This window comes from Acipenser ruthenus, chromosome 27, assembly GCF_902713425.1.
Source record: "Acipenser ruthenus chromosome 27, fAciRut3.2 maternal haplotype, whole genome shotgun sequence".
In the NCBI taxonomy this organism is placed as follows: Eukaryota; Metazoa; Chordata; class Actinopteri; order Acipenseriformes; family Acipenseridae; genus Acipenser; species Acipenser ruthenus.
The window spans coordinates 4,877,870-4,897,651 of NC_081215.1; the positions used below are offsets into that span (position 1 = coordinate 4,877,870).

Consider the following 19,782-nt stretch of genomic DNA (forward strand, 5'->3'; position numbering starts at 1 on the left):
TTGGATCTCTTTATGCAGAAGGAAGCTCTTTATCTCTCAATCTATTTGTCTCCCCCCTGAGGTGATGCTGAAGCCAGTTCAGTCTGTATGAATAGGATATATTTTATGCATCTAAAATAGGTCTTTTGTGATTCACATTCTGAGGTTTGCTATACTGAATGTGCAAGCTGCAAACATAGAAGCTCAACATTGAACATTAACAATGGACTGGAACGCATGCATAATTTGTCAAGAACAGACCTCAGAGGACTCATCATGCCCACAGAATAGCAAAAACTATGATGTCTTTAAAGTTTATGCCTTCCTCAGATCTGTTCATGAATTTCAGGAGCTGGGTGCTTTGCCGGTTCATGTTGATTTTGGCAGTGATGGAACACCATATACATTCATGGATAAAAAGGCATCCTGGCATCTGCCATGTCACCAGAAATTGTGCAAATCGAAATTTGAGAGGGCAAGGAAAAGGAAGAAACACAACATGAAGACCCGGGTGCGGCTCTAACAGGAGGTAGCAGCATGCTGTTTGTGCTAATTGGAGATTTAAAAAATTGATTTGAACGTCATTCACTCCTATAAGCAAGTGGGATAGGCCTATACATCTGTATGTAACGATTCAAATTGTTTGCCTTTGGGGGTTAAATGTATTAACTGCCCTTAGAGTGTCTGGAAGATCTATTTGGAATAGTGATTACAGAACCCAGGAGAAACATTCTATTTTATTTACTGCAATTTATTTACAACAGCTCTTAATATATACATTCAACAATATACAGTAGTATATAATAATACAAAACAATAACTTTCAACCATGCAGAAATGAAAGTGTTACTGAGATTACAGTATTATACATTCATGAGTTGCTGTACACCTCAGTTAGAAAATGGGCTATAATTAATAAACTGTAATAAAAGTACACATGCACGAATAGTGTTATTAATTATCATCTGATAGAATAAGTACACATGATGTACCCTGTACCTGAACAGACAGTACAGTACCTTCCTCATAGCAACACTAACAGACACAGCTCCTGTATACCTATTCTATCAATATCTTACATTACTTTAAACCCAGGCTACAATGTTTGATTGCACCGTCCAAAATGAAAGCAAGATGCTGTTTATGGTTAATATGTTGGATAATTAAATATGTATTAATATGGCATGCGCAGGCAGGTAAATATCATCCTCGACCTGACAAAAAGGTCAGGGTTAAGATAATATTACAATTGTCTATTTTGACCCGCGTGCAACGATAATAGGGTGTCAAAATAATAATGCGGGAATGGAATTAAGACTCCTATCGCATAGCCGTTTTACCCATTCCAGGTTTTACTACAAGCTTGATCAACCTCAGTGTATAGGTAAAGAGCTCAGGTGTGTCTCATTAAACTCCCAGTAAAACCAGGAATGGTTCAAACTGCTGTGCAATGGGAGTCTTATTTCTATCCCTGTATTATACCAGTTTGCATCTCGTACCCTTCGCTGGAATCCAGCCCCCCGCCCCATCAGTAATTCTGCCTTCTCTTATACAAAAGTGCTGAGTAAAATAGTCAAGGGTGAACTGGTCTTTTCAGTCCATTATAACCAGATGCCCACAGTGTATTCAAAGACTAGTACAACTAACCCCTTATATGGATACCTTAACTTGAAGGTCCTAATTGTATAAATGTAGCTAATAGTTACTCCCACTGAAAAGAAGTTTCCAGAATAAACATTTTTTACCAAAAAATTATGAAAAAAATAAATAAAATGTGAAGTGGAACTGGTTGTACAAAAAGTCTCAATTAAAATAATAAAAAAAATAAAACTAGTCAGGCAGGTGGGATTAACACACAGTGCAAACAACCATACTTCAAGATGAAGTACTCTTTTCTGTAGTTTATTTAAAAAAAAAAAAAAAAAAAGGTCCTGTGCAGTTTGTGGCAACAATTGAAATGTATTTTTTTTAAGGAACTGGTTGTCAGACATTGAGTGTTATATAGATACATATACATCAACATCAACCCCTTGTATCCCACATTGTTAGTATCTTTACTAATTAATGTGTCCATAGCGTCTGTATGGTAAACAAGGGCTACATTTCAAACATTATTTAGCTTCCTGCGCTATACCAATGTACAATGTACTGCTTGCAAACGGGTTTCAGAAGAATGTACAGTAACTGGACTGTATATTTTCTGATGCACAGAAGGATAAACTACAGTTAGTGCAAAATTGAACATGATTGTGGGGGACTGCGTCTTGAAGTGTTTTGCAAAACATATAGTTTAAAACAAAAGAACAATGCAGGAGTGTAAAAGCTCCTCAGACATGATCATTATTCCATTCCAGTTCCTAAGTTTCTCCCGGTGAATCCCCCCTACTCGCTGTAGTGTTACCAGGAATACACAACCCCTCACAGTGAATAGGAAAGCGGATTTAGCTTCCGTCACTTATATTTTGTAACGCATTTCTCTCTGGATTTCCATGTATCCTCTATTATTACAACCGGTTTGTACCTCGCCAACGCATCGATCGCTAAACAAACATCACGATGTCACAACAGATGTGTGACTTCAAAATCAAACTGGCTGTCTGGCAGGGAACAATCAGCGACAGTACCGTTACACGTTCAGATCTCCTATTACTGCCCTTCTGTGTGTGTAATGAAAACTAATATTGGTTTATAGCAGGTCACGTCTTATCTGATTTTCCATTTAAATAACAGGCATTCCTTTTTTTCAAATAGGGTCCCAACACCATTAAATAGTTCTAGTTTAAATAGAATCAATTAAAAGAAAATAGTGACCAAATAGTTATCATTTGTGAGTCATATCTCTCACTTGTATATTACCCTCCTGTCCTATTTATATACTAGAAGCCAATTCCTGCTGGCTATGCTTGAGCAGCTTCCTGTGCAAAATGCTGCTGGATACTGATGCAGCCATCACTGTGGTCCTCCTGTTTCAGATGATCCTCAGCTTCACCGATGATAGTGTCCAGCTCCAGTTTAGCCTTTTTCTATTCTATGGGGCAAGTGTGCTACGATCCTATTGGAATAGTTGTTTTTGTATGCTGGTTCCCCAGTTATAATCAAAGTCCCACAAACTCAAGGCACAGCCTTCCCACTCCCTTACCAGAATCTATGGGCACAGTGTGTGCCATGCCCTATTCTGTGAAGATGAAAAAGGTTCTATTTTACTGGATTTCCACAAGGATCTGCTAGTCTGAAGGTTGGCGGAGGGGGGGGGGTTACTAGAGAAGTTCTGAAGCCACATGGCCCCCCCCTTCCCCTGCCTCCTGCCCCTGCCCCTGGTTAGTGGCGAGTCCTCTGGTTATCCCCTTTCTCAGCACCAGGGGTCTCTCTCTGACCGGCCACGCTGCAGGCTGTCACTGCGCTGCCACGCGCTTCTAATGAGACACAGCGCGTCCCGGCACTTCTTCTGAACCGACGGCTCCACCACTTGCCGCCGCGTTAGCGCCACCTGTGGGAGAGACAGGGCATTGCGTCTTTAAAAAGTATTAGAACATGTAGCTGAAAACGACATTTTCTCATTCTCTGTCCCCTTACTGTACCTTTTTATGACTCTTCCACTATTATTGCAATTGTCTTATTTTAGTTTTGGTAAGCCTGTGTTAAGGTTTGACTAGGAGTTCAGGAGCTGCTCTTCAGTTCCAGTTGCCTGCCAGAGATATATCTAATGTAGGTTAAATCAGTCAAAGTGTCTTTATACTATATTAGTAAGCACTGGCACCATCTCCTGCTCTGCAGTGTATTCCACTGTAAAACAAGAAACCTGATTCAATAGATCACTAGATGGCACTGGCTCTTACTTTTGTCAAGACAATCTGGAAATATAAAACACACCAACCCCTCTCTCCCCCACCTGAAAGATGTTCTGCCAGGCAGCTTCAAACATGGTGAGGAATCTGTGAAGCTCAGCCAGGCAGCTGAAATACAGAACCCAGGGGGGCAGGTACTGCTTCCGGTCCTCTGCAAACTCCTACAAGGGAAATGCATGTCACTCAGGAGGACCTTCACAACACATACAGTCAACTGCACCAAATCCACCACACTCTTAAAAACAGGGAAGCAAATAAGACTCCTACTGCACAGCTGTTTCACCCATTTCAGGTTTTAATACGAGCTTGATCGACCACAGTGTATAGGGAACAAGCTCAGGTGTGTCTTACTAAACTCTTATTTAAGTCTTATTTAACTCCCTGAAATACACCAGTTTGCATCTCGTACCCTTCAATGGATTAGCCACACTGTATAGGTAAACTCATAGTAAAGTCAGGAATGGATCAAACTGCTATGCAATGGGAGTTTTATTTCCATCCCTGTTTAGGATAAGCTCTTTGCACAGGGAAGCACACTCACAATTATACAGTACTCTTTGCCTGTTTCGGTACAAACAGCTGTCACGTCAATCAGCTCACTGCCACCCAGAGAGCGAAAGAAACTGGTCTGGCAATCTTCATGGCAGGTGAACAACTTCCTGTCTGTCAGCACAAGGCAGCATGGGATACAAGGGATGGGCACTGTACCCTGAGGGATAACCTGCAAAAGAACCAATCAGTGTACTGCATTACATCACTTACAAGGATATATAAATCAGAATGAGCCAGATATATCCTGCAAGACACTTTAATCAAGAGCCTCCCCCAGACTCTATATTTCACATTTGTAGAACAACTTTTTTTTCTACTTTGATTTATACACTAAAGTGTTTTGTTTAAATTTCTTAGACCCAAAAGTGTAGAGATACATGCATGCAAAGTGCACTAACCACGCACAAGAAGTGCCCAAAGTAAGTGAAAACCCTACATTCTGTGCTACTATAATGTGCTGACTGCAGCAGCATTTCTATTCCCAAACAGTCCTGGTTGTGATATGTGATCTCCTCACCCCCTTGGACACGGCCTGACACAGGTACTGCATCCAGTCAGCCATATCCTCCTCGTTGTCTGCGCTGAGCTCCAAGGCAGGCCGCTCACTCAGGATCACCTGGAAGGAGTGTGGCCGGTCAGTGGTGTTGGACCGCCGGCAGCCCCCACACTGCTCTCCGCTGGACAGACACACAGACAGACCAGCATCAATACCTTTTCAAGTACTTCTCCATTCTCGTTCAAAAGGTACAATGGACTAATAAAATCTAAAGCAAGGAAGTAACGGCAAACGCCTGTCTTTGTTAGTAGTACTTTTCAATTTGTGCGCCCACAGTTGCAGAGCATTGACGATAGCGTTGTGTTTTCTACCATTGTTTCTGCTGCTGCTGTTTTGTTCTTTTATATATGTTTTTGCATCCACATAACTTACAGAATACGGTATTAGCATGGTCCAAAAAACAGACATGTACAGTACATTAATTCCTCTTAAGTTTATCAAACCTCTCAAAGTTGAACTCTGCAATCTAGGCACACCTTCCAGTCTTTAGAGGGTAATATTTACAGTACTTGGGAGATTCATCAGTACCCAGGTAGTCTTTAAAGCAGCTTGTTTGTGTGTGTGTTAAGGTTTGGTGAGAGTGGAGACACTGCTATACCCCTCACAGTGTTTGTGTGCTTACCCCATGCTAACAGACAGCAGAGGAGTCACATCAGTCCGCTCTGGGTACTGGTACAGAATCCCATTGCTGCCAAGAAAAGAAGCACAATGGTCACACACATGCAGCCCAGGTGGCGCTGAAACATTTGTATTTTATAAAACTTCAAGAAAGTGAAAAAGGAAAATATATTGATGTAAACAATTAAACACATATTTTTTGTGGTGCCCCCGTGTTTACCCCTAAAGAAAATGCTTCCAGTATGTTCTGGGAAGTATCTACCGCTCTGTTTTTACGAGGTGTTTTGAAGCAGTGTGTTGACAGGGTGACAGTGTACCTCAGTACCAGGTAGCAGCTCTTCCAGTTCTCCTTTCCCAGATAGGAGGTCCCGGCTTTGTAGTGCAGCACCCCCTCCTTAGTGTGGGTATTCTCACCAGGCATGTAGGGGCCACCCTGGTGTCCTACAGTCACATCCATGGGGTCCTCCCAGTGAACAAGGGCATAGAGCTGGACAGAAACCTCAGTCGCCTGCAACATCATTCTTTTCCAGTTAGCGTCACACATAAGCGATTGCTTGGTTCAGAAGAGAAAAGGAATAGCAGCCTACCTCACACTGAGACTCCTGTGCCACGAACTTGGTGAGCGCCAGTTTCTCCATGGTGGCGTCGGTGAGAATGGAGGGGTAGGGGGGCTCCCGGTACCCATTAATCATAGCTGACTTGAGAGTAGCCAGGAACCACCTGTCAGAGTATATTTTACAATGAAACGGCTCTCACCGACTGAAAACAACATTACATTAATTAGTTTAAGGTTGCTGAGCCGAAAATGGATCACAATTCAAAAGCACTCACTCCGTCAGGGACTCGTCGGCTGTATCGAGCAGAAATTGCCTCCGTCGGTTCGTACAGACCAGGGTGACTGTCTGCTGGTCCATACCTACCTGGGACAGGTAGGGGCAAGAAAAACAGATCAGGTGGAAGTGTTAAGGCATTTCCTGCATGTATTTGTCATGACAATCACTTTGCATGTGGGTATCATACTGCTGAAATGACCATTTACAGTTTCATTACAGTCAGACCCAAGTGTTTGAACTACTGTGAGTAAGCATTAAAGTTTCTATTATTGTATTGCAGTCGGAACAACCCCACACCCTTGTACAGAAATAGACTCCCATACTTACTGAAATGTAGTCAAGCTCATTGTAGGAAACAGCCTCCTCCACAGTGTAGGGTTTCTCTGCAGCTCCTAGAAATAAAATCATCAAGCGCTTACAGATTACATTCTCCCCAATGTATCTACTGGCCAGAAAAGTACAAACAGGACAGAACGTACTACAAGACAAAGGGGCTTTCTAGGACATACAAAGATACAAAGCTTCCAAGCGGTTTCTCACTACTCATATAACGTGGCCATAGATTTGTTTTGAAACAGGAATTAAATAATGAAATTACCTTGCATGGTCTGTTATGATTAGGGCCCTACCAGATTCACGGTCCATTTTCCTAAATTTCACGGTCATAACATTTTAAATCTTCAATTTCACAGTGGTGTAACAAAAGTATAAACATGTAGTTACAAACGGCAAAATATAAACATTTAAAGCCCTGAAGTTAACAAAAGCATGTGACTAACAAAGTAGAAATCGCTAAAAGAAAATGAAACTGAAAACAAAGGATCGCTCTATGATTGTTGCGTTTCTGTTCTAGTTATTATTAAAAACAGACTGTTCTGGTTTTAAATGTTATTACATGCAACAGTAACTCAAACTGCTGAGCATTAACAGGTCACACTCTTGAACTAAGCCAGGGGTTGAATATGAGCATGGATCATCCTGCAACTGTGTTTGCCTTCATTCCCTGTCTCTGCAGTGTAAATGCCTGTCCATGTTTAGACACAGCTCTTCTCTGCATCCACTTAGTTTGTTGGGATTTATAGACAGTGCTGAGCTAGCCTTGCAAGCAAGCCCGGGCAAAGAAGGACGGGTCTGTAGCTGGACAATATATCCAGAGACAAAAAACTATAAACGTGACGTCTCCGAACATTACTGCTGTTTCTTTTTTTTTTTTTAGGTCCTGCGTTTTTTTTTTTTAATTTCTTGTTCTGTGGATACTATTTGGCTTCCATATTCTTTTATACGATCCGCTGCAGTTAGGACTGTAGCACTTGATTTATATTGGACACTCATTTTAAAATCTAGGTCTAATTTGACTCGCCTAACGTTACCTCCAGTTGAGAGCTGTACTAAATCCGCCCTGGATGCCTGTGTCTACCAATCAGTGAGTAGAGCCCAGTTATTGGCTGCTGTCAAATCCTATCCACTTCCTGATGATGTTTCTTTTTTAAATTAAAACAAGCTAATAATCGTATCAAGTACATATAACTTCAGACCAGATTGACGGTGCAGAATGAATTTCACGGTCTGTGTCATATTTTTCACGACTGTGAAATAGGTAGGGCTCTAGTTATGATGTTACATTGATGGGATCTTGTCGCCTGCCAGTAATGAAAGTCAATATACAATACAAATTTTTGTAGGTTACCTTTTCTTAGCAGGTAGATGTAACAGTCTGTAAGCAACAGGTAGAGCAGCTGCATGTTCCCTTCCATGTGTCCTGTACTCATCCTGATCATCTGCAGAGAGGAGAGGAGTCAGGGCAGGGTAGAATACTTACAAAAAAGGCAGTCAATCATGTTTCATTTAAAAGGGAATTCACAAAACATCCAAACTAACCAAGCACTTAAATCGTTCAGAAACAAAAAATACCTTGAAAAGCTGCTCTTCGTTTTCCCGAAAAACATGGATCATTAGCAGCAGGAGGTGATTGTTATCCACCCTGCAGCAGAGAACAGACAGGCGCTTAATCAATGAAATGATGCTTTTCCGGAGGGCTGCTCTATTTTATAGTACAGAACATAACAGGTGAAATCAATTATTAAAATGTGACAGTATCACCTGAGTTCTGGAATGAATAAATCAAAGACAATATAGAATAGGCTATAGAATTCTAGGTGTTCAACTTACTTGAAATTGAGATAATGGGAAAAAATTAAAAAAAACCTCAGTGGAATAACAGAGCGATTGTACACATCCATCCAAAAGGTTATTTATTTATTTCAATATGAAATGTTCCTACTTGGCACCAAGTAGCCCCTGGCCAAGTGCACTGGTGCATGTAGATGGAAAACCAGGACCGTGGCTCACCTAAACTCAGCTGGATGCATGACCTCTGATGGGCTACTGGGCTCGTCTTCCTCAATCACACGATGTTTTGGAGGTCCCTGGCCAGGGATGGGCTTTGGGGAGTCTGGAATGCTGTTGTCGGTGTCGAGGTGGGCTCCATTATGAACCTTCTCTTTACCTTCATCTACTTGCCGCTCTTCTAGGGGTCTGGCTGCCTCTCCGGCCTCTCCTGTTTGCACTTCTCCCGCTCCCTCACCTTCATGGCCACCAAGAACATGCGGCGGCTGGCCATCCCCTGCAGGGTCATAGTGGCCACCACCTGGGGAAGCAGGGCCTGGACTTTCAGGGGTAAAGCGGTAGAAGTTGTTGGGAGGGGGGGTCTTGAGGAGGCCCTGGTCCAGGGGGAGTAGAGGGGGGTCCGGGGGCTCTCCCCCTGAGCTCTCCCGAAAGGGCTGTTGGCCGTCGGACTCCTCTGTCCTCCAGCGGTCAGTGTCCAGAGCTCCGTTGAGCTGGTCCATCACCTCACGCAGTGGCTGACCCACGCTGTCCATCGAGGTGTCGGTCATCTCTGGTAGACGCAGCCCCTCATCTTCTACGTCCTCCTCTGGCAGGGCCAGAGAGTCCTCTGGGCCCCCCCTCTCCGCCAGGGGCTCCTGCGTGTCCCCTGATTCCCGCTCTGATAGCTCCTCCTGCCCCCTGCTCTCCAGACCAGAGCTGCTCATATGATTGCTCACCGGCTCCACCTTCCCTCGCTTCTTCTTACACGGCTTCCTCCTCCTGGCTAGCCTGCAGGGAACAAGAAGATGAGCTTGCTGCAAGATAAGGTGTTGCAGTCACTTTAACTTCATGAGAAGACACTCTTACACCATAAGAGACAGGGTGAACTGTACATATGCAGTGCAGTGTGGTGTCCCACCTGATGACCTCTAACTCTGTGCCAGTGCTCTCTGTGTCGTCCTCAGCTGTGTCGCTCCTGTCCCGGGAGTTGTGGTGCACGGGAGTCACCTCTGTGGAAGTGGCCGTGTCCGACTCCTCGTTGAATGGGTTGTAGCGCAGTGTGGGGCTCCTCACAGCCACCTCCAAGAGGGGAGGCTCACAGGCTGCAGAGCGAGGGCAGCTGACAGAGTCTGTGAGGTCCCCTTCTGTAGAGAAAGAGCATCACGCAGCAACACAGACAAGACAGTCAATCACTGCTACATACAACTGCACCACACCGAACCCAGAACAACATGCTGAGAATTATAAACATAGTACGTGGAGCAGCCAATTCTATTTGGACCTCTTCAGTCCTCACGCCCTCAACAGCCCAGGTTTTAGTTCAAAGAGAAAATAGTTTGTTTTAAAAAAGGACTAAAAGCAAATAAATGGGTTTACCGGTATCGCTCTCAAATTCTTATCAATTACTGTTAGTAAAGGAAAAAGCATTAGTGCCAGCTCATGCATGCATGCATGCGCTGTGCTTTTATCGCTATTTATCACAGATTTAAAATATCTGATCAACTATCCGTGATCAATGCTAACCGGAGGCTGGGCTGTTGTTTTGGAAAGCTCTGGCACTGTACAAAAATGTACAGACGTGCTCAAATTTGTTGGTACCCTTACAGCTCATTGAAATAATGCTTCATTCCTCCTGAAAAGTGATGAAATTAAAAGCTATTTTATCATGTATACTTGCATGCCTTTGGTATGTCATAGAATAAAGCCAAGAAGCTGTGAAAAGAGATGAATTACTGCTTATTCTACAAGGATATTCTAAAATGGCCTGGACACATTTGTTGGTACCCCTTAGAAAAGATAATAAATAACTGGATTATAGTGATATTTCAAACTAATTAGTTTCTTTAATTAGTATCACACATGTCTCCAATCTTGTAATCAGTCATTCAGCCTATTTAAATGGAGAAAAGTAGTCACTGTGCTGTTTGGTATCATTGTGTGCACCACACTGAACATGGACCAGAGAAAGCAAAGGAGAGAGTTGTCTGAGGAGATCAGAAAGAAAATAATAGACAAGCATGGTAAAGGTAAAGGCTACAAGACCATCTCCAAGCAGCTTGATGTTCCTGTGACAACAGTTGCAAATATTATTAAGAAGTTTAAGGTCCATGGAACTGTAGCCAACCTCCCTGGGGCGGCCGCAAGAGGAAAATCGACCCCAGATTGAACAGAAGGATAGTGCGAATGGTAGAAAAAGAACCAAGGATAACTGCCAAAGAGATACAAGCTGAACTCCAAGGTGAAGGTACGTCAGTTTCTGATCGCACCATCCGTCGCTTTTTGAGCGAAAGTGGGCTCCATGGAAGAAGACCCAGGAGGACTCCACTTTTGAAAGAAAAACATAAAAAAGCCAGACTGGAATTTGCTAAAATGCATATTGACAAGCCACAATCCTTCTGGGAGAATGTCCTTTGGACAGATGAGTCAAAACTGGAGCTTTTTGGCAAGTCACATCAGCTCTATGTTCACAGACGAAAAAATGAAGCTTTCAAAGAAAAGAACACCATACCTACAGTGAAACATGGAGGAGGCTCGGTTATGTTTTGGGGCTGCTTTGCTGCGCCTGGCACAGGGTGCCTTGAATCTGTGCAGGGCACAATGAAATCTCAAGACTATCAAGGCATTCTGGAGCGAAACGTACTGCCCAGTGTCAGAAAGCTCTGTCTCAGTCGCAGGTCATGGGTCCTCCAACAGGATAATGACCCAAAACACACAGCTAAAAGCACCCAAGAATGGATAAGAACAAAACATTGGACTATTCTGAAGTGGCCTTCTATGAGTCCTGATCTGAATCCTATCGAACATCTATGGAAAGAGCTGAAACTTGCAGTCTGGAGAAGGCACCCATCAAACCTGAGACAGCTGGAGCAGTTTGCTCAGGAAGAGTGGGCCAGACTACCTGTTAACAGGTGCAGAAGTCTCATTGAGAGCTACAGAAAACGTTTGATTGCAGTGATTGCCTCTAAAGGTTGTGCAACAAAATATTAGGTTAGCAGTCCCATCATTTTTGTCCATGCCATTTTCATTTGTTTTATTATTTACAATATTATGTTGAATAAAAAATCAAAAGCAAAGTCTGATTTCTATTAAATATGGAATAAACAATGGTGGATGCCAATTACTTTTGTCAGTTTCAAGTTATTTCAGAGAAAATTGTGCATTCTTCGTTTTTTGTGGCGGGGGTACCAACAAATTTGAGCACGTCTGTATGTCAGGCAACAAGGTCTTGGTAATTTTATGAACATTCAAGTGCACAGCAAATATCTGTATGAGGGCTGCTACCCAAATCAGCCCAGCAGAAACCAACACCAAATATGATCATGATCTCTCATTTATAACAGCAAAGGACTAGTGAGAATGTAGCTATGCTACGGGAGAGGTAGGAACACGCTTTTGATAAAGCCCTGTTTGTAGAACAAACGAGTAGAACAAAGGCTTTTGAATCCAATTGAACTCTCTTCAAGCAACATTATTACTGGTTCATTTTAGTTTTGTGCAGCAACAAGCTTTACGTAAAGGAGATTTTAAATTCTTGGTTCCTTTAATTCCCAAATCCGTGTCACACACACACACACACACACATAAGTGCCTCTGCTAGCTGTGCCACCGTTACACATGCACTGTGCACCACGTACACACAGGACATTGCAAGCTAGACATGCAGCAAGCTGAGGGAGGGGAGGTGATGGTATGAGAGAGCAGAGTCCCACCTTCCCAGTTTACACTGGGTATTGACTGCGGCGCAGGGAACATGTCTCCGAAATCATAATCTAAAAACAAGGGAGGGACAAAACTGAGCATCAGAATCTGAGGCAAGCATGTAGTGATGGAGGAGGGACCACACAAAAAAACAGGGTTTGTAGGGTCAAGGGTCCATTGTGCTTCAAAAAGTTGTATTAGTCAAATACACCACATTACTGGTGTCAGTGTAATGAAAAGCAGATTACTGTGACCTATATCGGCAACATGTAAAATAGCATCTGGTATACCCATGTAGAATACAGCATTCAGTAGCTCAGCTGGTGTGAATGCAGGGTACCATTCACAGTGTTTTCTTGTTAAAAAATACTTAGGGAAAAGTTTCCATAACATTTTATAACTAATAATGTAAGGGTGACATTAACATCACAGTGTAAAAATTATTAAAAACATCTTTTTTTTTTTTTTTAAGCATCTAAAAAGATGTACTTGAGGCACAATTTGTATGCACTAAGAACCACAGATATATTGGAGAATTTCAAAGTGTTTTGCCCATCCTCCATCTATATTCAGCATGAAATGGGAAGAAAAAAATCATGACTGGTGGAGAGAAACCATGAATGATGCGAGGTTGGAAGGGGTTTGGGACGGTGTAGAATTCTTCCTCCAGCGTGCTGAATGCAATCCTCCTTGCAGCTCCTAAACACCCAAGGGTTGCAAGCACCACCAAGGAGGGGGTGGGGGGGCTGGAGAGAGATCCTGTATCTTTGGTGTGGATTCAGTCAGAAACAACAGCACTGCTTTATTATGACCCACTGGATTGCCCTGTTTATAGCACTACTCAATCAAACTTTGAAACTTTACCCCAATTACATTAGAAAGCAAAAGCAGAGAAACCCACGATACCTAGAATTGCTTAATACTTTATATGTAAAAGCTGGCGGCGCTGAGGTTGATTTCAAAGGATTGAAGTCAGTTGGGGATTACTGGTATACTAAAGAATATAAATGGCATTTAATACTGCAAGTGAATATGAACATGCTAAGAACTGACTACAAGTACAAGTAGTGTTTGCATTAAGGAGCAATAAAAAAATACAAGATGTGTGTTAAAATGGAAAACATCCTGAATGTTGCCATAGAAGACAGAGAAATAAAAGGAGTCATAAAGCACGGTGCTGGATGTTTCTTGCCTGAATTCTTCCCCACCTAGCCAGGGGGCTGGGTCGCTGTGCACTCACCCTCGCTGGAGGGGGCAATGGCGCTGTCATCCCATTCCAGGTTGGTGGAGGTAATGGAGTTGAAGGAGTTGAGGGACAGGCTGTCTGAGCTCGGGAGGCGTTCCTCGAAATCCAGCAGGTTTTGGGGCTTGTAGTAATCGGGCATGTAGGGGGCCAGATCCAGGTATGGGACGTCCTGTAGAGGGGCAGAAGGCGGCATGGCTTAAAGTAGCAATTGTGTCTGATTCTGTGCTGTAGATTTACTGTGTTGAAGGACAAGTTGGAATACAGATCTTCTGTATTCTGCTTCTTATGGAGTTTGGAATGGTTCTGAAAATTCCTGTGTTCTATAATAATTGAGCTCTCTCAAAGGGATGCTTTCTGGATTGAGGAAATCAAAAGACAAAGATAATGTCTGGGCACTTAGCACTTAGCACTCAGCAGCAGATGATGAAGGGGTGCAAGGTGCAAGGAGAAGCACGTACCAGGTCCAGGTTGAAGCGGATGAACTCCAGTCCAGATACCAGTGTGAGGAAGAGGGTCAGGTGGTCATCGCTGCAGACCAGCGCGTTCCTGAAACACAAACAATGCCTTTCTTTCACTTGAACAATCAATCGCTGATTAAAGGTTGTCAAAACTGCAGTATATCTGATCATGTGTACAGATGTAATCCTGTGCATAGAACATACTGCTCAAATAAAAAAAGAAAAACTACTTGATTAGTAGTTCATGGCAACAAAATCTGCTTTTGTGATTTCAGTAACAGGTTAATATGTCATATTATATTTGCGGTCCACTCTCCCAAACTGAACGAGAGTATATCTCTTATAACCATGAGACATTTCAGAGGTTGCAAATCCCCTACTTGAATATATTGTGCTGTTGACAGATAGCAGCACCTACTTGAAGTAGTACTTGTGCAGCAGAGTTCGATTCTCTTGAAAGAGCCGCAGGTAACTCTCCAGGGAGCTCTCACTCAGAGCCAGATAGAGCCAAGCCCGGCCTGAGGACACACACACAAACTAGTCTCAAAAGAGGAACTAAACAGAATACACACACAATATACAATTCAGGACAAAATACACTTTGAATAAATCAAAGTCTAATCCTCACTGCGGCCCATGTTGGTGGCAATGTGCTGTAGTTCCTCAATCTGCTTGATGGCTTCTCTCCGGGTGAAGTGGAGGACAAGAACCCAATACCCGGAGGAGATATCCTGCAACCTGAGGGGGGAAAGGACAGGTAGTTCAGGGTCTAGGAGATGAAGGCAGGATTGGGGGTATATAATACATTGACTTAGAGGATTGGGTGGTTGTCCAGAGGGTACTGGGCTGAAAACACTACCACTCATTTTGCTTAGGACCAGACTGCTCACCAGCAGTAGAAACCCAATTAAAGTCTGTTTTTATAGAAATAATTGTAGCAATCACTGTAAGTGTTATAAGTTTCAAACTGTGACTAAGATTTAAGCTCATGTTAGGCACCTTAAATACTACTTGGAGGGTTTTGATACATGAATGAGTCCCATGTCAACAATTTAAGCTACTTGCTTACTAACTCAAGATGACACGCAATTGCACAGATGGCTGTCATGTAAGGCAAGCTGGTTGCCATCAGATTTGTCTGCAAAAAGAACCAAAGTGCAAAACAATCAGACATTATGAAAGTAACTGCAAAAGGCAAAACAAAATCAAGTGACTGAAATCAGTGACTGTCAGTTTGATGGTGTTCCAGTGTAGAGTCCTATCCTTTGCCACAATCCCCAGGACAGCTGACATTACCCATAGAGCAGTGCGTGGTCCAGGTGCTCACACAGTCGCTGTAGCACTCGGTCATGGTTCCGGATGGCTGGGGTCTCATCCTCACAGGCAGCAAAGTAACTCTGCAGCTGCAACGAGAGAAGGGTCAAGCTAAGATACAGCAAGGACCTCAGATTACTGAACACATCTTTATTGTTTTTTTTTTTACAAAATCCTACAGCTTTAAACTAAGTGTCAGTTTTCCCCTTTTAAGAGAAGTGCACCACCCAGCAAGTATAATGGACCAACTACTATTTTTAGTAGCCTGGCTGATAGAAATCACACAGCACATAAGCTTCCGCTGGTAACCATTACATGCTGACTATATAAGTCCCTTGGGTTATGTAAAAGGCTGATTTCTCCTTGGCTAAAATGTTCAGTTAGCCAATTATCAATTATAACACCAATCATTCTGAGTAAAGATCTAATTTAGCTGTGATGTTTTTCTAAAGATATTGAATTACCAAAGCACAAAGATGCTGCAACATTTCTACCATGAAAATGTATCTATCAGGTGGACAGCAAAACAATACTCTTGGTGTGCAAATTCTGTATGTTTTAAGCTTTCAGAAAACTTAACCATATAATTTTACAGCAACAAATTGGGAAGCACTTGGGAATCAGACATGTTTCATGTAGTGTCTCATACAAACTTAACAGATGGGTGTGCCACAAATGCATTATCTAATAGCAGTGTGTTGTAATTATTATTGTTCATGTTCACTATTATTCATCTGTATTTAATAACATAATTCTGTATAAACCAATGCCCCATTTTCAATGGTTTCTACATTACATGTATCTGTTACCACACACCTCTTCAGATTGATCTGTACATAAAATGAAATCTGAGATGTTTGTATGGCTGAGTTGACTGACAGACAGCAAGGCAAGCCTGGCAGGCTCTTGCTGTACTGAACGTGAATGTCTGACCTAATGTTTATTCCAAGTGCCTGTCATGTGATCTGGCAGAGAGCTAGAAATACCAAAGAAATAAAATACCGGTAGTAACAAATGGAAGTGGATGGAGAGATGTGACTAGGCAGGAATCGGCCAGGGATACTGCTAGCTCAGAAGCTTCTACAGTGTAGCTCAAACAACAACACAAGACAGTCACTGGAGCTATTGACTTACTAGGGCTTTTTAGAAGTCTTACTCGCACCCAGTCCTGCTTGAGATCAGGGATCAAAAATCTGAGCAGTCATGCTCATGCTAAATCTGTGCTGAACTAGTCAAGGAAAGATCCTGCCCAGCAGGTAATCAATTAAAGACCTACAGACTCTGTTGCTATTTCATAATCATAGATTAAACCCCCCTGAAAAGCTTCAGATCTCTTGTGAAACTTCTATCTATTTCACCACAGTTTCACTTACCATATCTCAGGAATGCAAAGTTATTGCTGTTCAGCATTCAAATTAAACAGATACACATCGGTGCAACGAGAAAGCACTGTCACAGTTGTCATGGGCATTGCAAGACTGTAACACTTCTAACTATTGACACGCTCTGAGAACAGCTGCGGGGAAAAAGTAGTATTATAACAAGGGGCATGTGAAACCTTGACACTGGCCCATCCCCATTGCATTTAGTTTCCTAAGCTGGGGGAGGAAAGTTACAGCACAAAGTTATCAATTTTACTATTAATGTTCGAGATACTGTATAATAGCAATATGATTCACTGTATTACTAGGTAACAACAGTTATTATACATGATAAAAAAATGCACTTCAGACAAATTGATAAGGGTCAAAGGCCAAACATAAAGAGTCATTGCTTAGTCGTCTTTAAATCTAACACTAATGTGCAATACAGTTATCCTGAAGTTTGTTTTTGTAATAGCGATACAGATCTAGCTGTACTGCTCATCCAATTCAGTTTTATATGACAGCATAACTGTAACTTTGTACTAAATATCTTAGTGACTGTCTAGTATATTAAGTTAAGATGTAGCCGGTTTTACAATGTTTATAACAGTTTTGAAATGTAAAAGTCTGGGGAATCGGATGACGATTCGTGCCTGACCCGTTGCTGTGTGACCGATGATGACAGCCCTAGTCACATCAACTGGGCCTTGCCTCTGCTAACCAAACAAGCCAGTTCCTCTTTCTGAAAATTAAAACCCATTCTGACAGTCTGTTCGTTCTTTATTTTATTTTTTTTTGCCGTCTCTGAAGGCACCTGACAGCGAATATATCTTGGCGGACTCCCTTCGTTCTGCACCCCAGGCCGCAGAGCCCCGTTCTTTCCTAATCATTTCTCCCGTGATCTCCTCCCTTTATCAGTTTATCCCTTTGCTTACCTTCTTAACAGACAGAGATATGTTCTCCAGGATTCGGTCCTTCACTTTTAGCTGATCCATAACTCGAGCTCTCCCGACCCTCCTCCTAGTTGATGTATCTGGTAGCTGCAGCCTGTCACCTCGGATGGTCGCTTGTTTCTTTCCACAGCCTCCCGGTCAAGTGGGGAAGAGAGTCGGAGATTCTGTCTGCGAGTCACTCCACCAGCTGACAAGAATGTTGTATTCCACGGCCACTGGAGTCTGATCCCAATATCTCGATCGAGAACTAGTCTGAGTTTCTTATTTAGCCAGGCACATGACTCGAGACATCTAGATCTGTACAGAACAATAAATAAGTGGCTTGTATCCACTGCACTCCAGTAAACCATGTGTGACGAGACTCCGTATGCACGGTCCAGATGGCAAAATGGAAATACGCTAAGTAGTATGGTAAGTTTTACAGATGTCGTACTAATTTTCCTGCCCAGATTTAAAAAAGTGATTTTGGTTTTTTTTCCTCGTCCGGTACTTTGTTGGTGGACCGGTTTTATTTCTGCCTGTTGACTTGTGCCATTTCCTTATTCTTAAACACAACTGTACCCACTTCACGTTTCTATTTATTACAGCTGCCTAAATACCAGGCATGGTCGTTATAATTCGCGGTACCTGTCACAAGATTGGTGACTGTCTCATAATTTAGAATCTGCAGTGCAAGAAACTGCTTGAATTGAACCAAAACTACATTGTCATAATTGGGGGGGAAAAAAAAAAACGTTTAACGAGTTTAACCTGTCCCCCACCTAATACATTATAATCTAAAAGTCCTGTTTAATGCACAGGTGATTAACCCCAAAATACAATACATCCAAAATGTTCTGTTGCCCTGACACTGACAGAACAGCAACAACCCGTGACAGGATCTGACGTCATCCAGCACGGGACATGCGCTCATAATAATTTACATCCAACAGAAATATTGAAATGTTAGTACAGCGCTTTCGGGAAGGAGAAGTGATCTGAAACAGCCGTTGTGGTTAAACTGAGACTTTGAGATAATATGTTAGTGTAAAAATAACACTCACAGGAAGTTGGAATTTATTTTAAATCTGTTCATTTTAATGGGGAAGTATTTTATTCATAAATTAAAATGGTCTGAAACATATATCCCACCTTTTTTTATGTTTAATGCAAGAACTTTCACATTATATGGAACATTGTAAGAGGGGTATAAGAATGGCCGGCTGCGATCTTGTGTACATGGAAACGTACCTTTTCTGATGCATATGAACAGAAGACTAGCATCACAAGTGCCTGTATGAATTGCATGAGGACACTACAGCAAGTACTGCTAGCTACTTTGAATGAAAACGGGAACCTTCCACTTCCATGTGTTAAATTTCTAAAAGATTTATGCACAAGGCATTTACAGCAAGTGCGTAAACAGCAAGGGGCACAGGATCGTGAGAAACGCTGGATACTGGATTATGATGCCAAAGCTAAACCCGAGATGAAAATGAACACTGGTGTGTGGTGTCCTCACGGTCCTGCCCTAACACATCACATTGTGTGCATTAACTACTTCTATCATTGGATTTATTTATTTAACTTCTTACTTATTGTACCTACACATGTGGTTGTTAAAAATAAGTAATACTACAGTATGCAGGGTATACTGGTGTTAAATAAGCTTTTAAGTCTGCTCTCCAGTGACACCCGATTAATTTACTTGTAATGCTATGTCACAATTTGAAACAAAACGATTGCGCATCAATTAACTGGAAAATCGTTTCTACACACATACTGTTGTAACTACGTGAGCATTCCTCAAATAAACCTGCACATGCTCGTTTTGTGCAAACAAAGCATTTTATTTTCATCTCTGGTGAGTGCAACTCTTCCATTCATATGCATTATGTTTTCAAACTCCTTTTAAAATAAGAAGTGTATGGCAACTGAGGTTTAGAACTGCCTTACTGAATCTCAATCATGAAATAAACCAGACATGAATTGAAAAGTTTGATATCTTGAGATTTTAGTATTCTGTAGCGCTATTGAGTAACTAAATTGTTTAACCCAAAT

The 19,782-nt window shown here is 42.1% G+C and overlaps 1 protein-coding gene across 2 annotated transcripts; it reads right to left on the reverse strand.

Annotated features, from left to right (window-relative positions):
- Positions 1-709: 709 nt before the first annotated feature.
- Positions 710-18,603, reverse strand: LOC117432317 (pleckstrin homology domain-containing family M member 2). 2 transcript variants are annotated; one of them, XM_034054064.3, is made up of 20 exons: positions 17,725-18,603; positions 15,408-15,514; positions 14,740-14,849; positions 14,530-14,629; positions 14,112-14,199; positions 13,648-13,822; positions 12,419-12,478; positions 9,628-9,853; positions 8,733-9,497; positions 8,295-8,364; positions 8,071-8,161; positions 6,711-6,775; positions 6,382-6,470; positions 6,138-6,270; positions 5,868-6,058; positions 5,555-5,620; positions 4,894-5,053; positions 4,366-4,545; positions 3,869-3,985; positions 710-3,466 (listed from the first exon to the last, which is right to left on the reverse strand). In XM_034054064.3, the coding sequence occupies exons 1-20, from the start codon at positions 17,782-17,784 to the stop codon at positions 3,329-3,331; spliced, it is 2,991 nt and encodes a 996-aa protein (XP_033909955.3). In that variant the 5' UTR covers positions 17,785-18,603; the 3' UTR covers positions 710-3,328. The 2 variants fall into 2 exon arrangements, with proteins under 2 accessions (XP_033909955.3, XP_033909957.3); XM_034054066.3 differs by lacking the exon at positions 12,419-12,478.
- Positions 18,604-19,782: the final 1,179 nt, after the last annotated feature.